This window comes from Microcaecilia unicolor, chromosome 5 (genome assembly GCF_901765095.1).
Source record: "Microcaecilia unicolor chromosome 5, aMicUni1.1, whole genome shotgun sequence".
NCBI classification, from domain to species: Eukaryota; Metazoa; Chordata; class Amphibia; order Gymnophiona; family Siphonopidae; genus Microcaecilia; species Microcaecilia unicolor.
The window spans coordinates 208216020-208242114 of NC_044035.1; the positions used below are offsets into that span (position 1 = coordinate 208216020).

General features: G+C 44.1%; 1 protein-coding gene across 1 annotated transcript in view; it reads right to left on the reverse strand.

Moving 5' to 3' along the window:
• Window positions 1-26095, reverse strand: part of FAM192A (family with sequence similarity 192 member A) — a 536729-nt gene that overhangs the window by 375152 nt on the left and 135482 nt on the right. Inside the window, exon 2 of the mRNA XM_030203727.1 lies at window positions 21746-21880. Within this exon, the coding sequence (XP_030059587.1) occupies window positions 21746-21869 (124 nt within the window). The 5' untranslated portion in view covers window positions 21870-21880. The remainder of the gene's footprint in view (window positions 1-21745; window positions 21881-26095) is intronic.

Consider the following 26095-nt stretch of genomic DNA (forward strand, 5'->3'; position numbering starts at 1 on the left):
TTTTCATCCCGATTTGGTTTAGGGAGCACTATAATTTGAGCTAAATTAAGACCGTCTGGCAACCTTCCCATCTCCACCCAAGCAGTAAACGCTTTAGTCAACGATGGAATTATAGAATCTCCCATCAGCTTATAAAACTCAGCCTTAAATCCATCTGGCCCAGGTGTCTTACCCAACTTACTTTGGCCAATTGCCCACCTGACTTCATCCTCGCTAATAGGGGCATTCAAATGATCACATTCTTTTTGTTTTAGTCTAGGAGTCTTTACTCCTTCTAAATAAAGCTCACTCAGAAGATCGTCCTGACCATCTGCACGGTAAAGATGTTGGTAAAATGAATGAAAGGCCTCCCTTATTTCTTAATCAGTGTGGAGCAGTTTCCCAGCATTATTCTTAACCGAAATTATTTATTTTATTTTGCTGCATTTATATCGCACATTTTCCCACCTATTTGCAGGCTCAATGGTCCTAGAGGCTTGTTTCGGTGCTACTAATCTAGTAAGTAATTTGCCCCCTTCATTCCCGTATTTATATAGATGAAATCTATAATATGTGTGGGATTTCACCTCCCATTCATGTAGCAGGGAGCTAAGGGCTGTTTGAACCGACAACAACACTTGTTGCATTCTAGAATTCGGTGTAACCCCAACTGCTTCCGCAATCCCACCAGTTGTTTCTCCAGACTTATAATCTCTCGGTCTCGGGCTTTCTTATAGTGATTGACATAACTAATAATCTCTCCTCTTAACACTGCTTTCGCAGCCTCCCAAAACAAAGGCACGTTTTCTGCTGATTCAGCATTAAAATGGCTGTATTCGCCCCATTTAGTTAATAAATAGTCCCGAAATTTCTCATCCCGAAAGTGGTAGCCAGGAAAGGACCAACCACAATCCCTAGCTGCATAACCTCCCCCCTGCCAAGTCATCCAAACCTCCGAGTGGTCTGAGATCACGCCAGGGCCAATAACAGTCTCACTAATATCTGAAAAAAACTTACATGAAATGAACAAGTAATCAATCCGCGAGTAAGTGCCATGGGCCCTTGACTGATGCATATATTCTCTGTCAAGCAGGTGCAGGGATCGCCAAACATCCGGAATAAAATCCGGCAGGCCTCTAGTGGACTTATACCTAGGTTCCAATGAAGGATGCGATCTATCCATCTGCGGATCCCACAGATCCCATGCCATATTAAAATCCCCCCTAACATCATAGGAAGTGGCACTACTTTAGTGAGAACCGATATTATTTTCTTATAGAATTTAGGATCTAGTTAATTTGGAGCATAAATACTATCCAAACGCACCTGATGTCTAGCAATCAAGGCATTGCAAAAAATAAAACGTCCCTCTGAGTCCTTCGTTATGTTATTAATTTGCAAAGCCACTCCTTTCCTAAAAAGGATGGCCACCCCTCCTTTTCATCCTATTGCTGGGGACGCCACACAGTCCCTCATCCACCACCTTACTAATTTTGCATGTTCACTGTCAGGTAAATGCATTTCTTGCAAAAAAAAAAAAAAAAAACAATATCTGCCCTAATTCGCTGTAGATAGTGTAAAATTTTTGATCTCTTTATGGGGGAGTGAATACCCCCCACATTCCAAGTGACTATCTTAATCATTTCCCAAAATTGTAGTACAGTATATCAGCCACTGGAATATTACTCCCAAGAAGAGGAGCCAGCCCAGCCTCTGCCCTCCCACCAGATGTTTCAGACCGTTCCACACACATGTAGAAACTCTTGTTTGACACCATTCCCAAACCTCCAATTCCTCCAAGTACTCATAACCTCGAGCAGTCCCCCTCCCGCTAAATCCCCCCTCTTCCTTGTTCCCCCCTCCCACCCTTCCCATTGACCCTACAAACCACCCCTTGAACCCCAATTATTCCCTAAGGAATCAGGTCACTTCCGACGCCCCTCCTCCCAGTTCTTAGTATCCATATCCCATGTAATTACTCTACCGCCGATAGGAATCCCTATCCCTTTAACATTCCCCGCCACCCCCCCCCCCCCCCCCCGCTATTACTAACCAGTCTCCAAACCTTCATTCATTCAACTGTTTAACAACTCAAATCATCATATGCCCACTTCTATGCTTCCTATGTAACCGCCTCCCCCCTTTATTTTATTTTCTACTGACCAGCCTTCACATTCGCACCCCTATAGTAACCATACATCTCATTCTCAATGATAACCCAAACAGCTTCCGCAACTATTATATTAAAGTCTCCCTCTAACTTTTCCCTTACTAATATAACATCACTAAACCAAATTATCAGCAGCAAGCCACTAGCAGTCTCAGCTCCCGCTTTCTTCAAAGCCTTTTTTTTTTCATATATATACAGTCAGCTGATCTCCTTACACACTTGCAGCATACTCGTCAAATTGCCTCAGCAGAACCCTACCAGTTTCTGAATGGAATCCATCCCCGTAACTTTATTGAACTTCTGATCACCAAAGTTGCATTTCAAATTGCTGTTCAAGTTGTAATCACCGTATGCTTCTTGCCTCTAAGCTGATCAATGTATTCCGAGGAATCAGCTATTGAACAAAATGCTATATTCATGCAACTCCTCAAAAGTCAAAGCAGGACTTGTACAGCTCTACAATCTCCTTTCCATCTTCAAATGCGTCTTGTCACGCTCTCATCCTTCACCGATTGACCGCGCAGGAAACAATTGACTAGTGTAGCTTGGCGTCAAGTTTTAATTCCAGGTTTCCAAAGTATCCACATTCTCCGCATAAGTTCCGTAAGACTGTTTATTCATAATAACATTCTGCCTGCTGTCATTCAAAATTATACCTTTAATCAACTTAATTCCCAGGCTCCAACTTCTGCATAAATACCTTTGCCTCCTCCACTGTATTGTAGGTCTTGTTAACCGACCGGAGTTATTTTCAACTTTGCTGGGTATAATAGAGCAAATTTGATTTTACACTGCACCAGCTCAGAGCAAACTGACGAAAATTTCCTTCTCTGCGCTGCTACTGCAGCCGAGTAGTCCTGAAAGCACAGGACTTTACGATTGCCACTATGCAGCTCTTTCCCACCTCTCAGAGCTTGCAGTATTGCTGTCTTGTGAGCAAAGTTGAGTACTCGACAAATGACCACTCTTGGTCTTTCATCGGTCATCTGCCTGGAACCTAGGCGATGTGCCCTCTCGATTCTGAGTGGGCCCAGAGTCAACGGCAGCTCAAGTTGTTTCCAAGAAGTGTTCCAAATCTCGCTCTCCTTGTTCTTCTGCTAGTCCCACAATGCGCAAGTTATTACGTCTTAAACTGTTTTCAAGGTCTTCAAGCTTATCAACATACGATGTGATCGTTTTTTCCAGCTTACTGACCTCAGTTTCCATTTTTGCCACATGATCCTCTATATTGCTAGCCAACTGTTGATACTGCGACATGTCTGCTTTGATTTGGGTCACATTATTGTGTAAGGACTCCAATTTGGTTTCCAAGGAACCCAGCTTTCTCTCTAGTATGGACTCCAGCACGTGAGTTACTTCCCCTATTATTTCAGCTGCCCATGCGGATCCGACTGTCGAGGCTCCCGGACTAGCCAGAGCCGCCATTTTTCTTCTCTTTTCTAGCTGCTTTGGATGCCATGCTCACCAGGGACTGCGTGGATCAAGTCTCCTTACGTTTCTATCTTATCTTCCTCCACTTGTGGTGGGAATTGATTCATTTTTCAGTGACTTTTCTGCAAGATTCTCGAGGAGATGGCAGGAGCGATTCGACTAGCGGCCGCTCCTGTATATAGCGTCCTAATTGTAATAATTAAAGAACTGCTTTTCTCATACGTGTGGCCTTCCTAGTCTTTTCGCTCTCTAAATTGTGGGTGGTTGGTGAGCACTAATTTGGGGAGGTGGTAAAAAGACTAGTAATATAAAAACATTCTGAACACACAGAAACAATGGTCCAGGACTTTCATTCATGGAAAGAGAAAACAAGTTTGCAGATCAACTCCTGAACAGTTCCCCACACTTGGGGGTCATTCCTGTACATACCAAGCTGCCAAAGGGGGGTTTAAGTGCTTAAATATCTGCTTCTGACTGTGCAACAAATTTATGACTATGAAGAAACTGATGTCATTTTCTTTTTCTACCTTTGGTAGCCTCTTCAGTTTATATTTAATTGTACTGTCTTGAATTAATGCTGTATATTTTGTAGAACCTTCTTTTAATATTTGTAGAGGCCTTCCATTCACAGTTTTTTTCATTGGAGGCCAGACTACATGAAAGGTGCTACGACGTAAGTCTTTATTGAAACTTTATACAAAATGCGAAGAAGACCCATTGCACTGAGGCCCATCATGAATCAGCATGATTTATAACATCAGGATGCCTTCTTCATCAACTACTTGAAGAAACCAAGTGACTGTGATAGCTCATCTGCCCTCCGGATCATCGGCCTACAACCGCTGCACAATTTTGTGGGACTGAACCTTAACGTTTGTTTTTCTTACATTGAGGACTTATTTCTATTGTTTTAGTTTATTTTTTTCCTTTAATTCTATTGTGTATATTATTGGAATTATTACTAAGTTTATCAGAATTAAGAAAAAGTGACAGGTCAGATGAAAAACATATGTGTTTTATTGAATGTAGTTCTATGAAAAATTGTGTTTTCATCATGTCCTGAACCTTATGTCTGTTCCATATGTTATGCTCACTTCAAAAGCATAAGCAATATGTGTTTTATTGAATGTAGTTCTAAGAAAAATTGTGTTTTCCATCATGTCCTGAATCTTATGTCTGTTCCATATTTTATGCTCACTTCATAAGCATAAGCACTGCCACGCTGGGAAAAGACCAAAGGTCCATCAAGCCCAGCACTCTGTCTCCAACAGCAGCCAATCCAGGCCCCAAGAACCTGGCAAAACCCCAAAATGTAATAACGATCAATGGACTTTTCCTTCAGGAATCTATCCAGACTCCCTTAAAACTCAGCAAGGCCAGTTGCCGTCACTACCTTCTCCGGCAATGAGTTCCAGAGTCTAACTATGCACTGAGTAAAGAAAAACTTTCTCCGATTTGTTTTAAACCTACCACATTCTAATTTCATCTTGTGTCCCCTGGTTCTATTATTGTTCGAAAGTGTAAACAAACGCTTCACATCAGTCCGCTCTACCCCACTCATTATTTTGTACACCTCTATCATATCATCCCTTAGCAACCTTTTCTCCAGGCTAAAGATTCTTAGCCGTCTTAACCTCTCCTCATAGGGTAGTCGTCCCATCCCTTTTATCATTTTTGTCGCCCTTCTCTGCACCTTTTCCAATTCCTTTATATCTTTTTTGAGATGCGGCGACCAGAACTGAACAGAATACTCCAGGTGCAGTCGCACCATGGAGCGATATAACGGCATTATAACATCCTCATGTTTGTTTTCTATTCCTTTTCTAATAATAATCAACATTCTGTTCGCCTTCTTAGCCGCCGCAGCACATTGAGCTGAAGATTTCAACGTCCTATTCACAATGACTCCCAGATCCCTTTTCTTGGTCCATAACTCCTAAAGCGCAACCTTGCATAACATAGCTGTAATTCGGGTTCCTCCTTCCCACATACATCACTTTGCACTTGTCAACGTTGAACTTCATCTGCCATTTGGACGCCCAATCCCCCAGTCTCACGAGGTCTTCTTGTAATCTTTCATACTCCTTCCGCGACGAGACGACCCTGGATAACTTTGTATCATCTGCGAATTTAATTACCTCACTAGTTACTCCCATCTCAAGGTCATTTATAAATACGTTAAAAAGCAGCGGTCTCAGCACAGACCCCTGAGGGACCCCACTAACTACACTTCTCCATCGAGAATAATGACCATTCAACCCTACTCTCTGCTTCCTATCTCTTAACCAGTTCTTAATCCACAATAATACACTGCCTCCGATCCCATGACTCTCCAGTTTCCTCTGGAGTCTTTCATGAGGCACTTTGTCAAACGCCTTCTGAAAATCCAGATATACAATATCAACCGGCTCCCCTTTGTCCACGTTTGTTCACCCCCTCGAAAAAATGCAACAGATTTATGAGGCAAGACTTCCCTTCACTAAATCTGTGCTGACTGTCTCAGTAGCCCATGCTTTTGTATGTGCTCTGTAATTTTATTCTTAATAATAGCCTCCACCATTTTTCCTGGCACCGATGTCAGTGTCACGGTTGTGTCCAGGTTTCAGGCTCTCAGTCATCTTGACCCCTGGTGGCCAGACCTGGTGGCTGCATTGGATTATGTGTCTGCTGTTTCCCATTCCAGACTTCAGCCCAGTACAGTCCGGACCTTCCGGCTTGCCAGACTTGCTTGTCTTGTTTGAGCCTGCACAGCACCCATAGCTGCCTTGTGATTGCTGCAGCTGAATCTCAGCTGCTGCTGGGCTTATTAGCGATTTGAAAACTCTCTGCTTTGCCTTTGCATCGCCTAAGGCCCTGGTTTGTTGGTGCTTGTTGCACTTCTGCCTAGTCCAGATTTTAGTCTATATTCTTGCCTGATTCTAGTTTAGTCTTTGTGTAGCTTCTTGTTCTGTACTGCTTGTTGCCCAGTCTTGTTTCTTGCTTGTATGTCTTTTTCTAGTGCTTGGTTGCCTGTGTTTCTTGTTCATTAGCTGCCTGGCAGCTTTCAGTTCTGTCCCTTGTCTGTCTGAGAGTCCTAGTCTAGTATTCTGCCTAGCCTCCTTGTGTGTTCTAGTCCCTGTGTGTATCTAGTTGGTTTCCAGTTCCGGCACTGTCCGGAAAGTCCTGCCAGCCATCTGCACTCAGGGGCTCAACTCCTGAGCAACGGTGGTCAAGCGCAGGCGACGTCTAGCTGGCCCTGTCAGAGTTCTGCCTTATCCCTGTGTGGGGTGGTTTTGCCTGCCACTGCTGCTCCTCAGCAGTGGCCCAAGGGCTCACGATCCTAGTTCCTGCTTTGGAAAACATGACAGTCAGACTCACCGGTCTATAATTTCCAGGATCTCCTCTGGAACCCTTTTTAAAAATCGGCGTTACATTGGCCACCCTCCAATCTTCCGGTACCACACTTGTTTTTAGGGATAAATTGCATATTACTAACAGTAGCTCCACAAGTTCATTTTTCAGCTCTATTAATACTCTGGGATGAATACCATCTGGTCCCAGTGATTTACTATTTTTCAGTTTGCAGAACTGCCCCATTACATCCTCCAAGTTTACAGAGAAATCATTTAGTCTTTCTGACTCGTCTGCTTCAAATACCTTTTCCGGCACCAGTATCCCTCCCAAATCCTCCTCGGTGAAGACCGAAGCAAAGAATTCATTCAATTTCTCCGCTACGGCTTTGTCTTCCCTGATCGCTCCTTTAACACCACAGTCGTCCAGCGGCCCTACCGATTCTTTAGCCGGCTTCCTGCTTTTAATATACCTAAAAAAAGTTTTGCTATCTGTTTTTCCTTCTAACGCTAACTTTTTTTCAAAGTCCTTCTTAGCCCTCCTTATCTCCTTTTTGCATTTGGCTTGACATTCCTTATGTTTTATCTTATTGTCTTCAGTCAGTTCCCTTCTCCATTTTCTGAAGGATTGTTTTTTGGCTCTAATAGCTTCCTTTACCTTACCGTTTAGCCACGTTGGCTGACGTTTGGTCTTTTTTCCTCTTTTTCTAATACGCGGAATATATTTGTCCTGTACTTCTAGGATGGTGTTTTCGAACAGCATCCACGCCAGATTCAAGTTTTTTACCCTTTCAACTTCTCCCTTCAGTCTTTTTTTCACCGTTCTTCTCATTTTATTGTAATCTCCTTTTCTAAAGTTAAACGCTAGTGTATTTGATTTCCTGAGTTCACTTACTTCGTAGCGAATATCAAAACTGATCATATTATGATCACTGTTATCAAGTGGCCCTCGCACATTTACCCCCTGCACCAGATGATGAGCTCCACTAGTGATTAAGTCTAGTATTTTTCCTTCTATTGTCGGCTCCTGAACCAGCTGTTCCATGAAGCCGTCCTTGATTTCATAAAGAAATTTCACCTCCCTTGCGTGTACCGATGTTTCATTAGCCCAGTCTATATCCAGATAATTGAAATTACCCATTAATATTACATTGCCCTTTTTATTGGCTTCCCTAATTTCCCTTGTCATTGCTGAGACTCTCTCCCTGTTCTCCTTACTGCCCAGCTGAAGCGAGACCTGATAAATGCAGTGAAGAAAATGAAGATACCACCATGGCTACTACAACAGATGCTGCCAGACCTGATAAGTGCAGTGAAGAAAATGAAGATACCACCATGGCTACTACAACAGATGCTGCCTTGTAACTGAAACTTAACCACTCTCCTTGTCCAGAGGTGGAAGCTTCTGGATTAGGGAATGGAATACTAAAAGTGGGAGCATAAGAGATTCCAGCATGGTTAACCCACACTTTGATACACAACTTGAGCGCACAGCCTAAAGAAGTCCAGAATAACCCAGTCTGCACTGGTTGAAGCCTTTTTAGGAGAATATGTGGACAGCAGTTACTTAGAGGAGTGAAGAGTTTGTTGAAGTTTTCTCATAGATGCAGAAAGTAAGCTCCGGTCAGGATAAAAGTATATTTATATATAGAGAGAAGAGAGTAGTTTTAGGGAAGTCTGACTTTTTGAAGAAAAAGAAGAAGAGAAAAGGAGGACCTGAGGAAAGCTTGACCCAGTCCATCTGCTCCAGCTTGTTCCAGTCCTGCTGCTCCGCTGTCTTCTGCTCCAACTTGCTCCAGTCCATCTGTTCCAGCTTGTTCCAGTCCATCCGTTCCAGCTTATTCCAGTCCGTCTGTTCCAGCTTATTCCAGTCCGTCTGTTCCAGCTTATTCCAGTCCGTCTGTTCCAGCTTGTTCCAGTCCGTCCGTTCCAGCGTGTCCCAATCCAGCTGCTCCACTGTCTTCTGCTCCAACTTGTCCCAGTCCATCTGTTCCAGCTTGTTTCAGTCCGCCCGTTCCAGCTTGCTGCTCCGCTGTCTTCTGCTCCAACTTGTCCCAGTCCATCTGTTCCAGCTTGTTCCAGTCCGCCCGTTCCAGTCTGTTCCTGTCCGTCTGTTCCAGCTGCTTCCAATCCGTCTGTTCCAGCTTGTTCCAGTCCTGCCTCAACCTGCCTGTCCCCTGCCCATCAACCTACCTGCCCCTGCCCTTCTGTTCCAAGTTATTGCCTGCTGTTCCAGTTTTAAACCTCCAGTCCGGCTTTCCTGCTCTATCTGTTGCTTAACACCTCAGTCACTACTCATGGCCCCTATACACATTTTCTTCATCGCCCTGTCCCTTCCTAATCTTTTCCCCCTCCCCCTACCACTGTCTACCGTGGGAACTCACTGCCCATCCATGTCCTCTTCCGTCCTGCTCACTACTTCATTACCCTACCCACCCAGGTCCCTCACCACCTCTCCTATCCCACCCTCCCTCCTAGCTCTCAACCTTCAACACTTACCTCCTGCCATTAGCCCATCCCCATTCCTCCTAAGCTCATCACGTCTTCATCGCCTTCGTCGCCCTACATCCCCCACCCTCCTCCGCACTCTCTTGCTCCTTCTCCTGCTATCCGCCGGAGACATCAATCCCAATCCAGGTCCCCCACAGCTGTCCTCGTCTCATCCATGCAAACGATTCCGGGATGTCTCAAATCTCATCTCTATTCCCCTCCTCCCCCCCTCTTCCCTCCCCTTCTCGTGTGCCCTGTGGAATGCCCACTTTGTGTGCAACAAACTTTCCTTCACCCATGATCTCTTCATCTCCCGTTCCCTTCAACTGCTCGCCCTAACTGAAACCTGGCTCACCCCCGACAACTCTGCCTCAGTCAAGGCCCTATGCCATGGAGGTTATCTTATCTCCCACACTCCCCGCCCAGTCAGCCGCGGAGGTGTCGGGTTATTACTTTCGCCCGCCTGTAGTTTTCAACCTTTCCTCCTACCGCAGTCTCACTGCTTCTGCTCTTTTGAAGTTCACTCCATCCGTCTATTCTACCCGCTGCCACTCAGAGTTGCAGTCATTTACCGCCCCCCTGATAAGTCCCACCCCCTCCTTCCTTACCAACTTCAATGCATGGCTCTCTGTTTTTCTTGAACCCTCATCTCCATCCCTCATTCTTGGAGTCTTTAACATACACGCTGACGACCCATCCGACTCTTACGCTTCTCAGTTCCTCACTCTGACATCCTCCTTCAACCTCCAGCTGAGCTCCACCACTCCTACTCACCAAATTGGCCATTGTCTTGACCTCATCCTCTCCTCTACCTGCTCACCCTCCAATTTCTGCGCCTCTGCTCTTCCTCTCTCAGATCATCACCTGATCACCTTCACACTTCATCATCCTCCCCCTCAGTCCCGCCCAACACTAACCACTACTTTCAGGAATCCCCAGGCCGTCGACCCTCCCATCTTATCCTCTAGTATCTCTAATCTCCTCCCTTCCATCATGTACTCCGAGTCTGTCGACAAGGCTGTCTCCGCTTACAATGCCACTCTCTCATCTGCTCTGGACATCCTTGCACCATCCATCTCCAGTCCCACAAGGCGTACTAATCCCCAGCCCTGGCTGACCCTTTGCATTCGATACCTTCGTTCCTGTGCCTGATCTGCTGAATGCCTCTGGAGGAAATCTCGCACCCATACCGACTTCATTCATTACAAATTCATGCTATCCTTCTTCCAAGTCCTCTATATTCCTTGCCAAACAGGACTATTACACCCAATTAACTAATTCCCTCAGCTCCAACCCTCGTCATCTCTTCGCCACCCTCAACTCCCTCCTCAAAGTGCCCTCGGCTCCCCCCCCCCCCCACTCTCTCCTCAATCACTGGCTGACTACTTCCGCGATAAGGTACAGAAGATCAACCCCGAATTCACTACCAACCACCTCCTCCTCCTCACCCTTTAACCCACTCCCTCAACCAACCAACCCTGGCCTCCTTCTCCTCTTTTCCTAATATCACCATCTTTCCTCCTTGAAATGCACCACCTGTTCCTCTGACCCCATCCCCACCAACTTACTTAACACCATCTCTCTTACCCCCTCCATCTGTCATATCCTCAACCTCTCTCTCTCCACTTCAACTGTCCCTGACACCTTCAAGCATGCTGTAGTCACACCACTCCTCAAAAAACCATCACTAGACCCTACCCGTCCTTCCAACTACCGCCCCATCTCCCTCCTACCCTTTCTCTCCAAGATACTTGAACGCGCCGTTCACAGCTGCTGCCTTGATTTTCTCTCCTCTCATGCCATCCTTGATCCGCTTCAATCCGGTTTTCGCCCTCTACACTCGACAGAAACTGCACTCACTAAAGTCTGTAATGACCTGTTCCTTGCCATCCTCATCCTCCTTGACCTATCTGCCGCTTTTGACACTGTCAATCACAATTTACTTCTTCCGCACTGTCTTCATTTGGGTTCCAGGGCTCTGTCCTCTCCTGGTTCTCCTCTTATCTCTCCCACTGTACCTTCAGAGTACATTCTCATGGATCTTCCTCCACCCCCATCCCACTCTCTGTTGGAGTTCCTCAGGGATCTGTCCTTGGATCCCTTCTTTTTTCAATCTACAACTCTTCCCTGGGCTTGCTGATCTTATCTCAAGGTTTCCAATATCATCTCTATGCTGACGACACCCAGCTTTATCTCTCCACACCTGACATCACTGTGGAAACCCAGTCCAAAGTATCAGCCTGCTTATCCGACATTGCTGCCTGGATGTCCAACTGCCACCTGAAACTGAACATGGCCAAGACAGAGCTTATTGTCTTTCCAACCAAACCCACTTCTCTTCTCCCTTCACTCTCTATCTCAGCGGATTGGCACCCTCATCCTCCCCGTCTCATCTGCCCGCAACCTCGGAGTCATCTGTGACTCCTCCCTCTCCTTCTCTGCGCAAATCCTGCAGATAGCCAAGACCTGTCGCTTCTTTCTCTATAACATCAGCAAAATTCGCCCTTTCCTCTCTCAGCACACCACCTGAACTCTCGTCCACTCTCTCATTACCTCTCGCCTTGATTACTGCAACCTACTCCTCGCTGGCCTCCCACTTAACCATCCATTCCCCCTTCAATCCGTTCAGAACTCTGCTGCCCGTCTTATCTTCTGCCTGGACCGATATGCTCATATCACCCCTCTCCTCAAGTCACTTCACTGGCTTCCGATTAGGTACCGAATACAGTTCAAGCTTCTCCTATTAACCTACAAATTCACTCATAAGTACATAAGTACATAAGTAATGCCATACTGGGAAAAGACCAAGGGTCCATCGAGCCCAGCATCCTGTCCACGACAGCGGCCAATCCAGGCCAAGGGCACCTGGCAAGCTTCCCAAACGTACAAACATTCTATACATGTTATTCCTGGAATTTTGGATTTTTCCAAGTCCGTTTAGTAGCGGTTTATGGACTTGTCCTTTAGGAAACCGTCCAACCCCTTTTTAAACTCTGCTAAGCTAACTGCCTTCACCACTTTCTCTGGCAACGAATTCCAGAGTTTAATTACACGTTGGGTGAAGAAAAATTTTCTCCGATTTGTTTTAAATTTACTACACTGTAGTTTCATCGCATGCCCCCTAGTCCTAGTATTTTTGGAAAGCGTGAACAGAAGCTTCACATCCACCTGTTCCACTCCACTCATTATTTTATATACTTCTATCATGTCTCCCCTCAGCCGTCTCTTCTCCAAGCTGTATAGCCCTAGCCTCCTTAGTCTTTCTTCATAGGGAAGTCGTCCCATCCCCGCTATCATTTTAGTCGCCCTTCGCTGCACCTTTTCCAATTCTACTATATCTTTCTTGAGATGCGGTGACCAGAATTGAACACAATACTCAAGGAGCGGTCGCACCATGGAGCGATACAACGGCATTATAACATCCTCACACCTGTTTTCCATACCTTTCCTAATAATACCCAGCATTCTATTCGCTTTCTTAGCCGCAGCAGCACACTGAGCAGAAGGTTTCAGTGTGTTATCGACGACGACACCCAGATCCCTTTCTTGGTCCGTAACTCCTAACGTGGAACCTTGCATGACGTAGCTATAATTCGGGTTCTTTTTTCCCACATGCATCACCTTGCACTTGCTCACATAAAACATCATCTGCCATTTAGCCGCCCAGTCTCCCAGTCTCGTAAGGTCCTCTTGTAATTTTTCACAATCCTGTCGTGAGTTAACGACTTTGAATAACTTTGTGTCATCAGCAAATTTAATTACCTCGCTAGTTACTCCCATCTCTAAATCATTTATAAATATATTAAAAAGCAGCGGTCCTAGCACGGACCCCTGAGGAACCCCACTAACTACCCTTCTCCATTGTGAATACTGCCCATTTAACCCCACTCTCTGTTTCCTATCCTTCAACCAGTTTTTAATCCACAATAGGACATTTCCTCCTATCCCATGACCCTCCAATTTCCTCTGTAGCCTTTCATGAGGTACCTTGTCAAACGCCTTTTGAAAATCCAGATACACAATATCAACCGACTCCCCTTTGTCCACATGTTTGTTCACTCCTTCAAAGAATTGAAGTAAATTGGTCAGACAAGATTTCCCCACACAAAAGCCATGCTGACTTGGTCTCAGTAATCCATGTCCTCGGATGTGCTCTGTAATTTTGTTTTTAATAATAGCCTCTACCATTTTCCCCGGCACCGACGTCAGACTCACCGGTCTATAATTTCCCGGATCTCCCCTGGAGCCTTTTTTAAAAATGGGCGTTACATTGGCCACCCTCCAATCTTCCGGTACCACGCTCGATTTTAAGGATAAGTTGCATATCACTAGCAGTAGCTCCGCAAGCTCGTTTTTCAGTTCTATCAGTACTCTAGGATGAATACCATCCGGTCCAGGAGATTTGCTACTCTTCAGTTTGCCGAACTGCCCCATTACGTCCTCCAGGTTTACCGTGAAGTCAGTAAGTTTCTCCGACTCGTCCGCTTGAAATACCATTTCCGACACCGGTATCCCACCCAAATCTTCCTCGGTGAAGACTGAAGCAAAGAATTCATTCAGTCTCTCCGCTACGTCTTTGTCTTCCTTGATCGCCCCTTTTACCCCTCGGTCATCCAGCGGCCCAACCGATTCTTTTGCCGGCTTCCTGCTTTTAATATACCGAAAAAATTTTTTACTATGTTTTTTTGCCTCTAATGCTATCTTTTTTTCATACTCCCTCTTGGCCTTCTTAATCTGCGCCTTGCATTTGCTTTGACACTCCTTATGCTGTTTCTTGTTATTTTCAGACGGTTCCTTCTTCCATTTTCTGAAGGCGTTTCTTTTAGCCCTAATAGCTTCCTTCACCTCACTTTTCAACCAGGCCGGGTGTCTTTTGGACTTCCGTCTTTCTTTTCTAATTTGCGGAATATGTATGGCCTGGGCCTCCAGGATGGTATTTTTGAACAGCGTCCATGCCTGTTGTACAGTTTTTACTCTCTCAGTTGCCCCCCTAAGTTTTTTTTTTACCGTTCTTCTCATTTTATCATAGTCTCCTTTTTTAAAGTTAAACCCTAACGTATTTGACTTTCTGTGTACAGTTACTTCAAGGTCGATGTCAAAACTGATCATATTATGGTCACTGTTATCAAGCGGCCCCAGTACCATAACGTCCCTCACCAGATCATGCGCTCCACTAAGGACCAAGTCTAGAATTTTTCCTTCTCTCGTCGGCTCCTGCACCAGTTGCTCCATAAAGCTGTCCTTGATTTCATCAAGGAATTGTATCTCTGTAGCGTGTCCCGATGTTACATTTACCCAGTCTATATTTGGATAATTGAAGTCACCCATTATTATCACATTGCCCATTTTGTTCGCGTCTCTGATTTCTTTTATCATTTCTGTGTCTACCTGCTCATCCTGGCGAGGCGGACGGTAGTACACTCCTATCACCATTTTTTTCCCTTTTATACATGGAATTTCAACCCACAATGATTCAAAGGTGTGATTTGTGTCCTGCTGAATTTGTAATCTATCTGAGTCAAGGCTCTCGTTAATATACAATGCTACCCCTCCACCAGTCCGGTCTACCCTATCATTACGATATACTTTGTACCCCGGTATGACAGTGTCCCACTGGTTATCCTCCTTCCACCAGGTCTCAGTAATGCCTATTATATCCAATTTTTCATTTAGTGCAATATATTCCAACTCTCCCATCTTATTTCTTAGACTCCTAGCATTTGCATATAGACATTTCAGAGTATGTTTGTTGTTCTTATTTGCATGATGCTTAGTACCTGACACTATTGATTTGACATCTTTTGTCTGATCTTTAGTTGTATTTAAGGGCACCTGGCCTACCACGGTCTGTTGTGTAACCTCACTATCCAGAAACCCTATCTTCCCTGTTTGTGAGGTATCTTTGCAAGATACCTTTTCCCGAACCATGCGCTTTTGAGCGACTGTCGGCCTTCCCCCCATTTCTAGTTTAAAAGCTGCTCTATCTCCTTTTTAAATGCCGATGCCAGCAGCCTGGTCCCACCCTGGTTAAGGTGGAGCCCATCCTTTCGGAATAGGCTCCCCCTTCCCCAGAATGTTGCCCAGTTCCTAACAAATCTAAAACCCTCCTCCCTGCACCATCGTCTCATCCACGCATTGAGACTCTGGAGCTCTGCCTGTCTCTTGGGCCCTGCACATGGAACAGGTAGCATTTCAGAAAATGCTACCCTAGAGGATCTGGATTTGAGCTTTCTACCTAAGAGCCTAAATTTGGCTTCCAGAACCTCTCTCCCACATTTTCCTATGTCATTGGTACCCACATGTACCAAGACAGCAGACTCCTCCCCAGCACTATCTAAAATCCTATCTAGGTGACGAGTGAGGTCCGCCACCTTCGCACCAGGCAGGCAAGTCACCAGGCGATCCTCACGTCCACCAGCCACCCAGCTATCTATATGCCTATCTGCAGCCCCTAATTACCTCTCTACCCTTACCTCCCCTTACGCTCCTACCCGAAACCTCCACTCACAGGACAAATCCCTCCTCTCTGTACCCTTCTCCACCTCCGCCAATTCCAGGCTCCACCCTTTCTGCCTCACCTCTCCCTATGCTTGGAATAAACTTCCTGAGCCCATACGCCAAGCCCCCTCCCTGCCCATCTTCAAATCCTTGCTCAAAGCCCACCTCTTCAATGTCGCCTTCGGCACCTAACCATTATACCTCTATTCAGGAAATCTAGACTGCCCCAATTTGTTTGACTGCACATTTTGTCCATTAGATTGTAAGCTCCTTTGAGCAGGGACTGTCCTTCTTTGTTAAACTGTACTGCGCTGTGTAACCCTAGTAGCGCTTTAGAAGTGTTAAGTAGTAGTAGTAAGTAGTAGTTTTCTGATCAAGATAGGACTGATATTGAAACAGCCAGCCCCTTGAAAAATTAGTGTTTTATTTATGTCCTAGTCAGTATGATTATGATCATCACTACTATAAGTCTGTTGTTAAAATGCTTACTATGTGTATTTCCATTCCTTGTTTGCATTGAAGGAGGGGGGCTACTGAAAATAATTGAATTATTTTAACTTAAATAGTTTTAATATCTGTTTAAATACCGTATAGGTGCATCTTAGTTCTTATTGCTCCATATGATAGATTACCCAAGCCTAGAGCTAAGATACTGGTACAATAGAATAGAATTAGGCTACTTGGCATGAATATGGAATAAAGTGTGTTAGTTACATATTTCTACAAATGTTAATGATCTTTACCGGAATGATAATGATCTTTACCAAAAAAGCTACCAGCTGTCTGACCTTTCCTCTTTAGAATGCTGATAAAAGTTGAATATAATCGAGCTAGTGCATTTTTTCAAAGTTTGAGTCCCATGATTTGTGATGTAACCCGTTAATTTATGACTTAATGCATTCTTAATTAAAAAAAAAGCAAAGGACTTGAGGGATTTTGAGACAGTTCTAGGTGGCCTCACTGCCATTATGAGAGATCCTCCGTTCTCTCACCCAAAGGCTTCATCTGTATTTTTTATTGGTGGTGTGTATGAGTATTTCTTTCCCTTGGTCTCCTAGAGATTGAAGTAAAAGAGCTAGGTATTTGTCCTGCCCCGACGGGGTCTTAGGCAAACCGTAGAAACATGGAAAAGGATTGTAAAAAAAAAAAAAAACAGGTAAAGAGGGGCACATTGGGGTGACACCTACCTGGCTCCCCATGATTTCTTAAACGTTTATCTCAACAATCTCTCTCTGGTCTTTTTTCATTGGCATTAAGATATCTACTTTTTGTTGCTCCTCTGTTGTAGTATGGTGTCTATCCCAGTTCACTGGGGTACCCGTTCAACTCACTTACTACTCACTCTTAGGCCTAGGACTTTAATTCCCAGCATTCCTTCTACTCTGTCATCCATGGTGACTCCCTCTTCTTAAGAGCTTCAACATGTAACTTTCCTCTCTATCATTACTAATCCTGATTTGTAGGACTACACGTTCCAAGATACCGCACTCCAGGATATTCTTGTCTGTAACTCCCAGTCTTTAATGTTCCTTAGACACTTGGCTCCGCCCTTAAGATTCTATTCTTTCTCAATGCCTCCTGATTGATTTAGCTTTCTCCGCTCCCAGGTCTTCATCTAGAAAAGATGGTGGTGTGGTTTTACTGGTCCCCAGCCCAAGCTCACTTGAATTAAGATACTGCTTTCGTCTCCAGCACTTCCACCAGAAGGCCATTCCACAATTCACCACCCTTTCTGTGAAGAAGTATTTCCTAAGGTTACTTCCGAGTCTATCCCCTTTCACCTTCATACTATGACTCCTCGTTCCAGAGCTTCCTTTCAATTGAAAGAGACTCGCCTCCTGTACATTTATGCCATATAGGTATTTAAATGTCTTATCATATCCCCCCTTGCCTTTCTTCCAAAGTATACATATTAAGATCTTTAAGTTTGTCTACATATGCTTTATGACGAAGACCACTGACTCCATCCTGTTTATATCTTTTTGAAGGTGCGGTCTCCAAAATTATACACAATATTCTAAATGAGGTCTCACCAGAGTCTTATACAAGGGAATCACTTCCTTTTTCCTACTTACCATTCTTCTCTCTATGCACCAAAGCATCCTTCTAGCTTTTGCCGTTGTCTTTTCTACCTGTTTGGCCACATTAAGCTCACCACATACAATCACAACCAAGTCCCGCTCCTCTTTCGAGCACAAATGTTCTTCACCCCCAGACATTCCTCTAGTTTCACTAGGTCTTTCCTCATGTTATCCACACCATCAGAGGTATTCATACACAGAGTGGAAAAATCTTACCAGAAAAACCTTCAGCAATCTCAAGAACCAAACTTTGCAGCACACCACTGGTAACATCCCTTTGATCAGAGTGAGCTCCATATACCGCTCCATTTACCACTACCCTCTGGTGCCTTCTACTCAACTAATTCCTAACCCAGTTAATCATTTTAGGGCCCATACAGAGGGCACTCAGTTTATTTATCAGTCATCTATGCAGAACCGTTTCAAAGGCTTTGCTAAAATCTAAACACACCACATCTTGAACTCTCCCTCGATCCAACTCTCTGGTCACCCAAAGAAATTAAACAGATTTGTCTGACAAGACCTGCCTCAATTTCACTGATTACGTCTTACTTTACAGGCTAAGTATCATTGATGTGACTGGTATAGTTCTCCAGTAGTTTAAATTTTATTTTGGCATTTTATAATCTGCTTACACATCAAATTCAAAGCGGAGAACAATCTCATATTATAAGCAAGTACTATCTCTGTTCCTAGAGGGCTCACAATCTCAGTTTTTGTACCCGAGGCAATGGCAGGTTGTGACTTACCCAGGGACACAAGGAGCTACAGTGGAAATTGAACCTAGGGTGTAGAGATCAAAGACCGCTGCACTGACCATTAGGCTACTCCTTCACTCTATTAATTTCTCCGATTGTCCTTTCAAGCTGTCATCTTCAGGGTCTCTCTTATACCTACTACTACTAATCATTTCTAAAGCGCTACTAGACGTACGCAGCGCTGTACACTTGAACATGAAGAGACAGTCCCTGCTAGACAGAGCTTACAATCTAATTAGAACAGATAAACAGGACAACCAAGAGATAAGGGAATATTAAAGTGAGGATGATAAAATAAGAGTTCTGAACAAGTGAATAAGGGTTAGGAGTTAAAAGCAGCATCAAAAAGGTGGGCTTTTAGCTTAGATTTGAAGACGGCCTGAGATGGAGCTTGACATACCGGCTCAGGAAGTCTATTCCAGGCATATGGTGCAGCAAGATAAAAGGAGCGGAGTCTGGAGTTAGCAGTGGAGAAGGGTGCAGATAAGAGAGATTTACCCAGTGAATGGAGTTTCTGGGGAGGAGTGTAGGGAGAGATAAGTGGAGAGGTACTGAGGAGCTGCAGAGTGAATGCACTTATAGGTCAACAACAGGAGTTTGAACTGTATGCGGAAATGGATAGGAAGCCAGTGAAGTGACCTGAGGAGAGGGCTAATATCAGTATAACGACTCTGGCGGAATATTATTCGTGCAGCAGAATTTTGAACAGATTGAAGAGGAGAGAGAAGGCTAAGTGGGAGACCTGTGAGAAGCAAGTTGCAATAGTCTAAGCAAGAGGTGATAACAGTGTGGATGAGGGTTCTCGTAGTGTACTCGGAAAGGGAAGGGCGAATTTTGGTGATATTATAGAGAAAGAAACGACAGGTTTTAGCAGTCTGCTGAATATGTGCAGAGAAGGAGAGGGAGGAGTCTAAGATGACCCCAAGGTTACGAGCTGATGAGACAGGAAGGATGGGAGTGTTATCCACAGAAATAGAGAATGGGGGAGGAGGAGAGGTTGGTTTAGGGGGAAAGATGAGAAGCTCAGTCTTGGTCATGTTTAGTTTCAGATGGCGCTGAGACATCCAGGCAGCAATGTCAGACAGGCAGGCTGATACTTTGGCCTGGATTTCGGCTGAGACCTTTGGATCTGGCCAGGAACAGATCACTGGAGACTTTAGCAAGCGCTGTTTCAGTTGAATGAAGGCGGCGAAAACCAGATTCAAGTCGATCAAGAATAGCTTGAGATGAAAGAAAGTCAAGGCGACGGCAGTGAACAGCACATTCAAGTATCATAGACAGGAAAGGGAGGAGGTAGATGGGGCGATAGTTGGAAGGACAGGTAGGGTCCAATAAAGGTTTTTTAAGGAGTGGTGTGACTACGACATGTTTGAAGGCATCAGGAACAGTTGCAGTGGACAGTGAAAGGTTGAGGATATGACAGATAAAAGGGGTAACAGTAGGAGAGATAGTGTTAAGTAGATGGGTGGGAATAGGATCAGAGGAACAAGTAGTTAGTTTTGAGGAGGAAATAAGATGTGTAGTTTCCTCTTCAGTAATTTCAGAAAAGGAAGAAAAGGAGGCAGGGGTGTGGGGTTCCACAGGAATCTATTCTTTCTCCACTATTTTTTTAGCATCTTTTTGAGTCCACTAGCAACTATTATCCAAGATTGTGGAGTAAGGTTCTTTATCTACGCTAATGATAATATACTTTCTGTTTTATCAGATCTAGTCTCTCCAGATATACAGAACTTGCAACTCTGCCTAGATTGTTACATTCTCATCAACTCTTGCTTAATCCAATTAAAACCATTGCATCATGGATTACAGGTTATCCTTCTAGACCATCGATTACCCCCCAACGTTTGCTAAATTCCCCTTTTCGCTTGGTAGACACTTTCAGATACTCAAGTCCTAGAATACCAACTGTTTAGCTCTCATGTATTTGTGACAGTCAAATCTTGCTTTTGAGGTTTCTGCCAATTCTGTGCACTCTTCTCATTTTTGGGAACCCAGTTAAAAAACTCTCTCATTCGTGCTTTAATCACCTCCCAGCTAGATTCTGCTAATGTGGTCTAAGCTGGTCTAACTTCAGCTGAACTGAAATATGTGCAAACAATCCACAGTAAAGCGGTTCATCTTTTATGTCAAACCTAAAAATTTGACCATATTTCTCCTTTATTGTACCTGGAGTGAGCCAGGACAGTGACTTGATGGTATCAGGCAACTTCCTCAATCACCAGGAAAGGAACCAGAGGGAAACCTAGTCCCGCATAGCACTTACAAAATGAAACCAAGACCTAAAAGCCAAGATCAAATGCAAGCTGTGAAGAGAACAGGAGGGAACATTCTTACTGCTCCGCGGGTAGAGACTGGTCCTGCACGGGGGTGGTGAGCAGGAAGGTTCATATACATATGTGGCGCAGTCTTCCAAAGGCTCCTGGAAGATATGCTGGGAAGTTCACCGCCATACTCCACTGGATGATGTCACCCATACGTAAGATTATTGTGTCCTAGCTTGTCCTCCGAAAAAGGGAGAGAGAGACTGGAACTACATGATTAGGAGAAAGTCCAACCAGGCAACAAAACATAGGAAGAATAAAATGCTTTTCTTAACATAGTTACATAGTAACATTTACTATGTTACTATGTAACTATGTTAAGAAAAGCATTTTATTTATAGTTAAGTGATTAAAATATATAACAGTGATCTAGAAGCTGTATGGCTCCTGAAGTAAACTGAAAGCCAGGTCAAAATCTGACCTGGACATAATGCCCATACAGAACTTATACTTTGCAAACAGTTAAATTATAATGGCAAATTTGACACAACCAACGGCCCCGAAGCTTTCTATATCAAGCACAAAATTCAATCTGACATTGCATGGGGCACTGTAACCTCAGAGATCTGCTGGCCCCATATGTTTAGGCATACGTAGGTAATTATTTTGTGGTGTATTCTTGTGTTAAGCTGATGCTTCAGCATATAAAGTACTTTAAGATACAATCAATGTTAAACTATTCCATTACCTTCTGGGTCATCTGCTTTCCGCACTTTTTCCCATTCTTCCTGCCTCCTCTTACGTCTTTCTTCCAACTCTGATTCAGTCACAAACCTTTTGTTAATAAGATCACTTCCACGGTCTCCTTCCATAATGGAATAATCTATTGGGGGGGGGGGGGGGGAGAGGATTAGACCAATATACACAAAATAAAATGATCTGATTTTTTTTTTGCATTGTCTCCACAAAAAAAAAAAAAATGTTTTTGAATGTGGAGTAACTCAAAATCTAGCACTTTCAATAACTCTTCCACGAAGAAGCATTATGTTACTTAAGTTACTTATTTCCCTAAATGATAGTTAAAGTGATGTGGTAGCTATGCTAGTCCACTTTTTAAGGTAATAAACAAATGCCTGATCTATGCATCACAACAAAACTAAAGTACGTAATGGACATAACACAACTCTTCCGTTGTACGATTCCCTAATGCGGCTGTGCCACATGAACTCTAGCTTACCACAACATCACATTGTATTTGTTTACACCGGAGTCTGCAAACGCCTCTCCGGTACTATGTAAGCCAAATTGAGCCTACAAATAGGTGGGAAAATGTGGGATACAATGTAACAAATAAATAAACAGAAATAAAACAAAAACACAGAAAAGAAAATAAGATGATACCTTTTTGTTAACTTAATACAGTCTCACAGGAAGAGGGTGGATGAGAGAAAGGGAGAGGTGGATTTGTAGATGAGTGACAAAGCAGTAGGATGTTATGGTTTATAATGGGCTAGAAAACCCAGATCTTTGTAAAAGTCCTGTCTGGTGGGTGTCAAAATATGTAATCATTTTGACTTCAAAGGTCTTATGTTCCTGGATTGTCTTAACGTTTCCCTTTTAGAACTCTTACCATAAAATCATTGATGCAGTGTTCTGGTTTTGTAAAGTGGTATCCTACACAGGTGACATCCTTTGTCACCCTCTTATCTACAATTCATCTCTCCCTGTCTCTCATCTACCCAGCTCCCCCTGTTTCTCACCTAACCCATCCTACCCTCTTACTGTGAGACTGTCATTGGAATGCTATTGTTTCACTTATATATACTGATATTTATCAACATTTGCTTATTTCTGATCTGAAGAGGAAGGGTTACCTTCAAAAGCTGATCAAAATATGTATTAAATTAGTCCAATAAAAAAGGTTTCTTATTTTCTTTTCTCTGTTTTTGTTTTATTTCTATTTATTACCTCAATGATGGTGAAATTATATCTAATACATTTTCTTTCCTTTAGAACTGCCTGACCAGCTCAGATGAATGGATTATATCCTTTCTGCTGGCAAATGAAGATAAGAGCTCATTTGGAATCTGCACGTAGGCTTATGTACCCGGGACATCAACGAATATTCTTGTGCCACAGCTAAGGACCATTTGCTCCTGCACTCTCAGGCACGGTCTTCCATCAGACCCAAATCTTGAGCAACAGCCCCCCAATGAAAAGGCAACTATTTTCCTGCTTTATTATTTAATGCTATTGTAATTTAAGATGAGTTGCTTAGATTCCAACTGTTCATTACATCCTGAGCACTGCAACCTTCCAGCGCAGGATTCTGGACTGCTCTGGTGGGACTAAAAGGAAAGAACATTACCAAATAAGCTTATTTTCACCTTCATTTTCATCCTCGCCCAGACCTGAACAGTCAAGTGGGATGTGCCAGAGATTCCCCAGGTCAGGAGGGAAAACACCATAGCTGACCTTTATACAAGGTTGTCAGAAGGATTCCTCATAACATGGCTCAGAGAAGTCCCAAACACGGGAAGAAGCCACTACTTGGTTCTTGATTCATTTCACTCACCAATGAAACTTGTATAATACGTCAATTTATTACACCCCACTGTTCCTGCTGAAGTGGCAAAGGATGCTTTTGATTTTATTTTTCTCTTCTCATACCTCACAAAAGTATACAAGAGGAGAAACTTTCTCTGTTCAAACCAGAAGTAGCAACAAAGGGGTGTGTTCATCTTTGGTCACATGCTCCTTCAGTCACGCAACTGCAACCACACCACAGGGAGACTTAGTTTCAAGCACTCACATTATGTACAATATTATCACATAGATCCCTCCTCAGTTACACAGAAGCCCTAACTGGGCTTTCTTATAGGCACCACTGGAAGCTAAAACAGGTTAGAGGTAGCAGTAATTCTCAAATCAATGCCAAGGAAGACTTGGTTTTAAGCACTCAAGGTACGTGTATCACCAACAGGGGACAGGACATCTTTCCCAGGGCAGATAGTTGAATAAGCATCCCTCCTTAGCCACAAGATATAAGGTAAAGTTATGACTTACCTGCTGATAATTTTATTTCCATTAGTAGCAGCAGATAAATCCAAGAACTGGTGGGTTGTGTCCATCTACCAGCAGGTGGAGATAGAGAATACAAAGCTGAAGGCAGTGATACCAGACAACCAGTTCCTCCTTCACCTCAGTACATGTCTCATCACCAAGCAGAATCAGACAAGAAACCATGAAGCCTTCCTCACCAACCATACAAAACAGAAACTTGTCAGTCTGACTTGACAGAAACCACGACTGCGATGGAGTCCTCTTCAATGGTTTCTGTTCTCTTTCCTCTTCTTCTCTTTTTTGGAAACTAAAGACCAGGACAAGAACAGATAGGCAAAACAAGCGCGGCTGACAAAGGGAGGGATCCTTTATACATCTGCTGCTACTAAAGGAAAGAAAATTATCAGCAGGTAAGGCATAATTTTACCTTCCTTAGCGTATGCAGCAGATGAATCCAAGAACTGGTGGGATGTACCAAAGCAATCTCTAAGTAGGGTGAGAAGTTGCCGCTCCCCGAGACAGAACCGCCGCTGCAAAGGCAGCAATTGAATAGTGAAAGCACACCCGTTCTGCCCAATAAGTAGATAGAAAACTCGTGAAATAAGCTTGGAATGCAACTGACGGGACGCAACCTTTACAAAAAATCCACAAAGTATATGCAACCCAACAAGAAAAAAATCAGATCAGACCAGACCAGAGGCTGCCGTCCCAAAGCAAGAACCTGTGACAAAGACAAAGACAAGATCTGAATGCTGAAAAACATGCAACATCTGCAAATACTGTACAGCTCTCTGAACATCCAGAAGAAGCAGCGCCATGTACGCCGTGTGAAAATCCCCCTTCCGAAAGGAGGGAAGAAAGAGAGGCTGAAAAAGAAAAGCCAAACCACAGCCGGAAAAGAAAGAAGGAACCGAAAGCAAGGCCACTCCACACTCAGCAAATTGCAGAAAAAACAGCTCGGCATAGCTGTGCTAAAAATTCAGCAAATTGCAGAAAAAACAGCTCGGCATGGCTATGCTAAAAATTCAGCAAATTGCAGAAAAAACAGCTCGGCATGGCTGTGCTAAAAATTCAGACACTCTGCGTGCTGAAGAATTGGCGACCAAGAACACTTCTTGTAAGTTCCTAAGCGATGCATTCTGCAAAGGAACAAAAGGAGTCCGAAGCAATGCTCGGTAGACAAGGATCCCCAAGTTAGACTCAAAGAATACGAGCAAGGTTTCAGGGAGAAGAAGGTCACAGCAGCGGAGGAGCAAAGCACTCTGCAAGAAATGTACCACCTCCGAGTGCAAGGTCAGGCTAGGCCCTTCTGCAACCCATCCTTTAGAAAGAACTCAATCACTGAGGAACAGACACCCGGAAAGAAGACCAAGCATGGGCCGCAACCAGCCTCAAAAATCCTCAACACCCGAGAATATGCGGTTGCAGTGGATTGTGGACCACATAGAAGATCACAACAGAAGAGTGACCATAGCATCCAAAGAACTCTGCTCCTCAGAGTCGGCCTCTCAAAAAATCAGGCCATAAGACAAAAGCGAGAGGGATCATCCACTCAGCAGCGGACCCAGAAAGAAGAACCCGGAGTCAAGCAGATCCGAAATGAAGGCACCACCAGGAGCCTCACTATATCCGCATACCAAGGGTGCCGTGGTTAATCTGGAGCTACCACAATGACTCGATCCCAGTGGACAGCGATCCGAAAAGAACTCGGCCGCAGAGAGGCCATGGAGGAAACACTATCGAAGAACGTCCTCTGGCTAAGGAAGCAATAGAACCAGCCCTGCCAAATCACCCTCTCTCCGATGACAGAAGAAAGAAGGCACCTGGGCATCCAGCTGAGATGTCATCAGATCTATCTACGGAGCTCGCGACCTGAGGCCATGTTAGAGAAGCACTGGTGCGGAAAAACCATTCTGCCGAGACCAGAAGACAGCAGAAAAGAGAACTCACAGTAGGAAAAACCCGCAAAGTAGGCCATGCAGAAACAGAACACGATGTCCTCTGCACTCTCCATGGGGGCGACACACCCTGATTG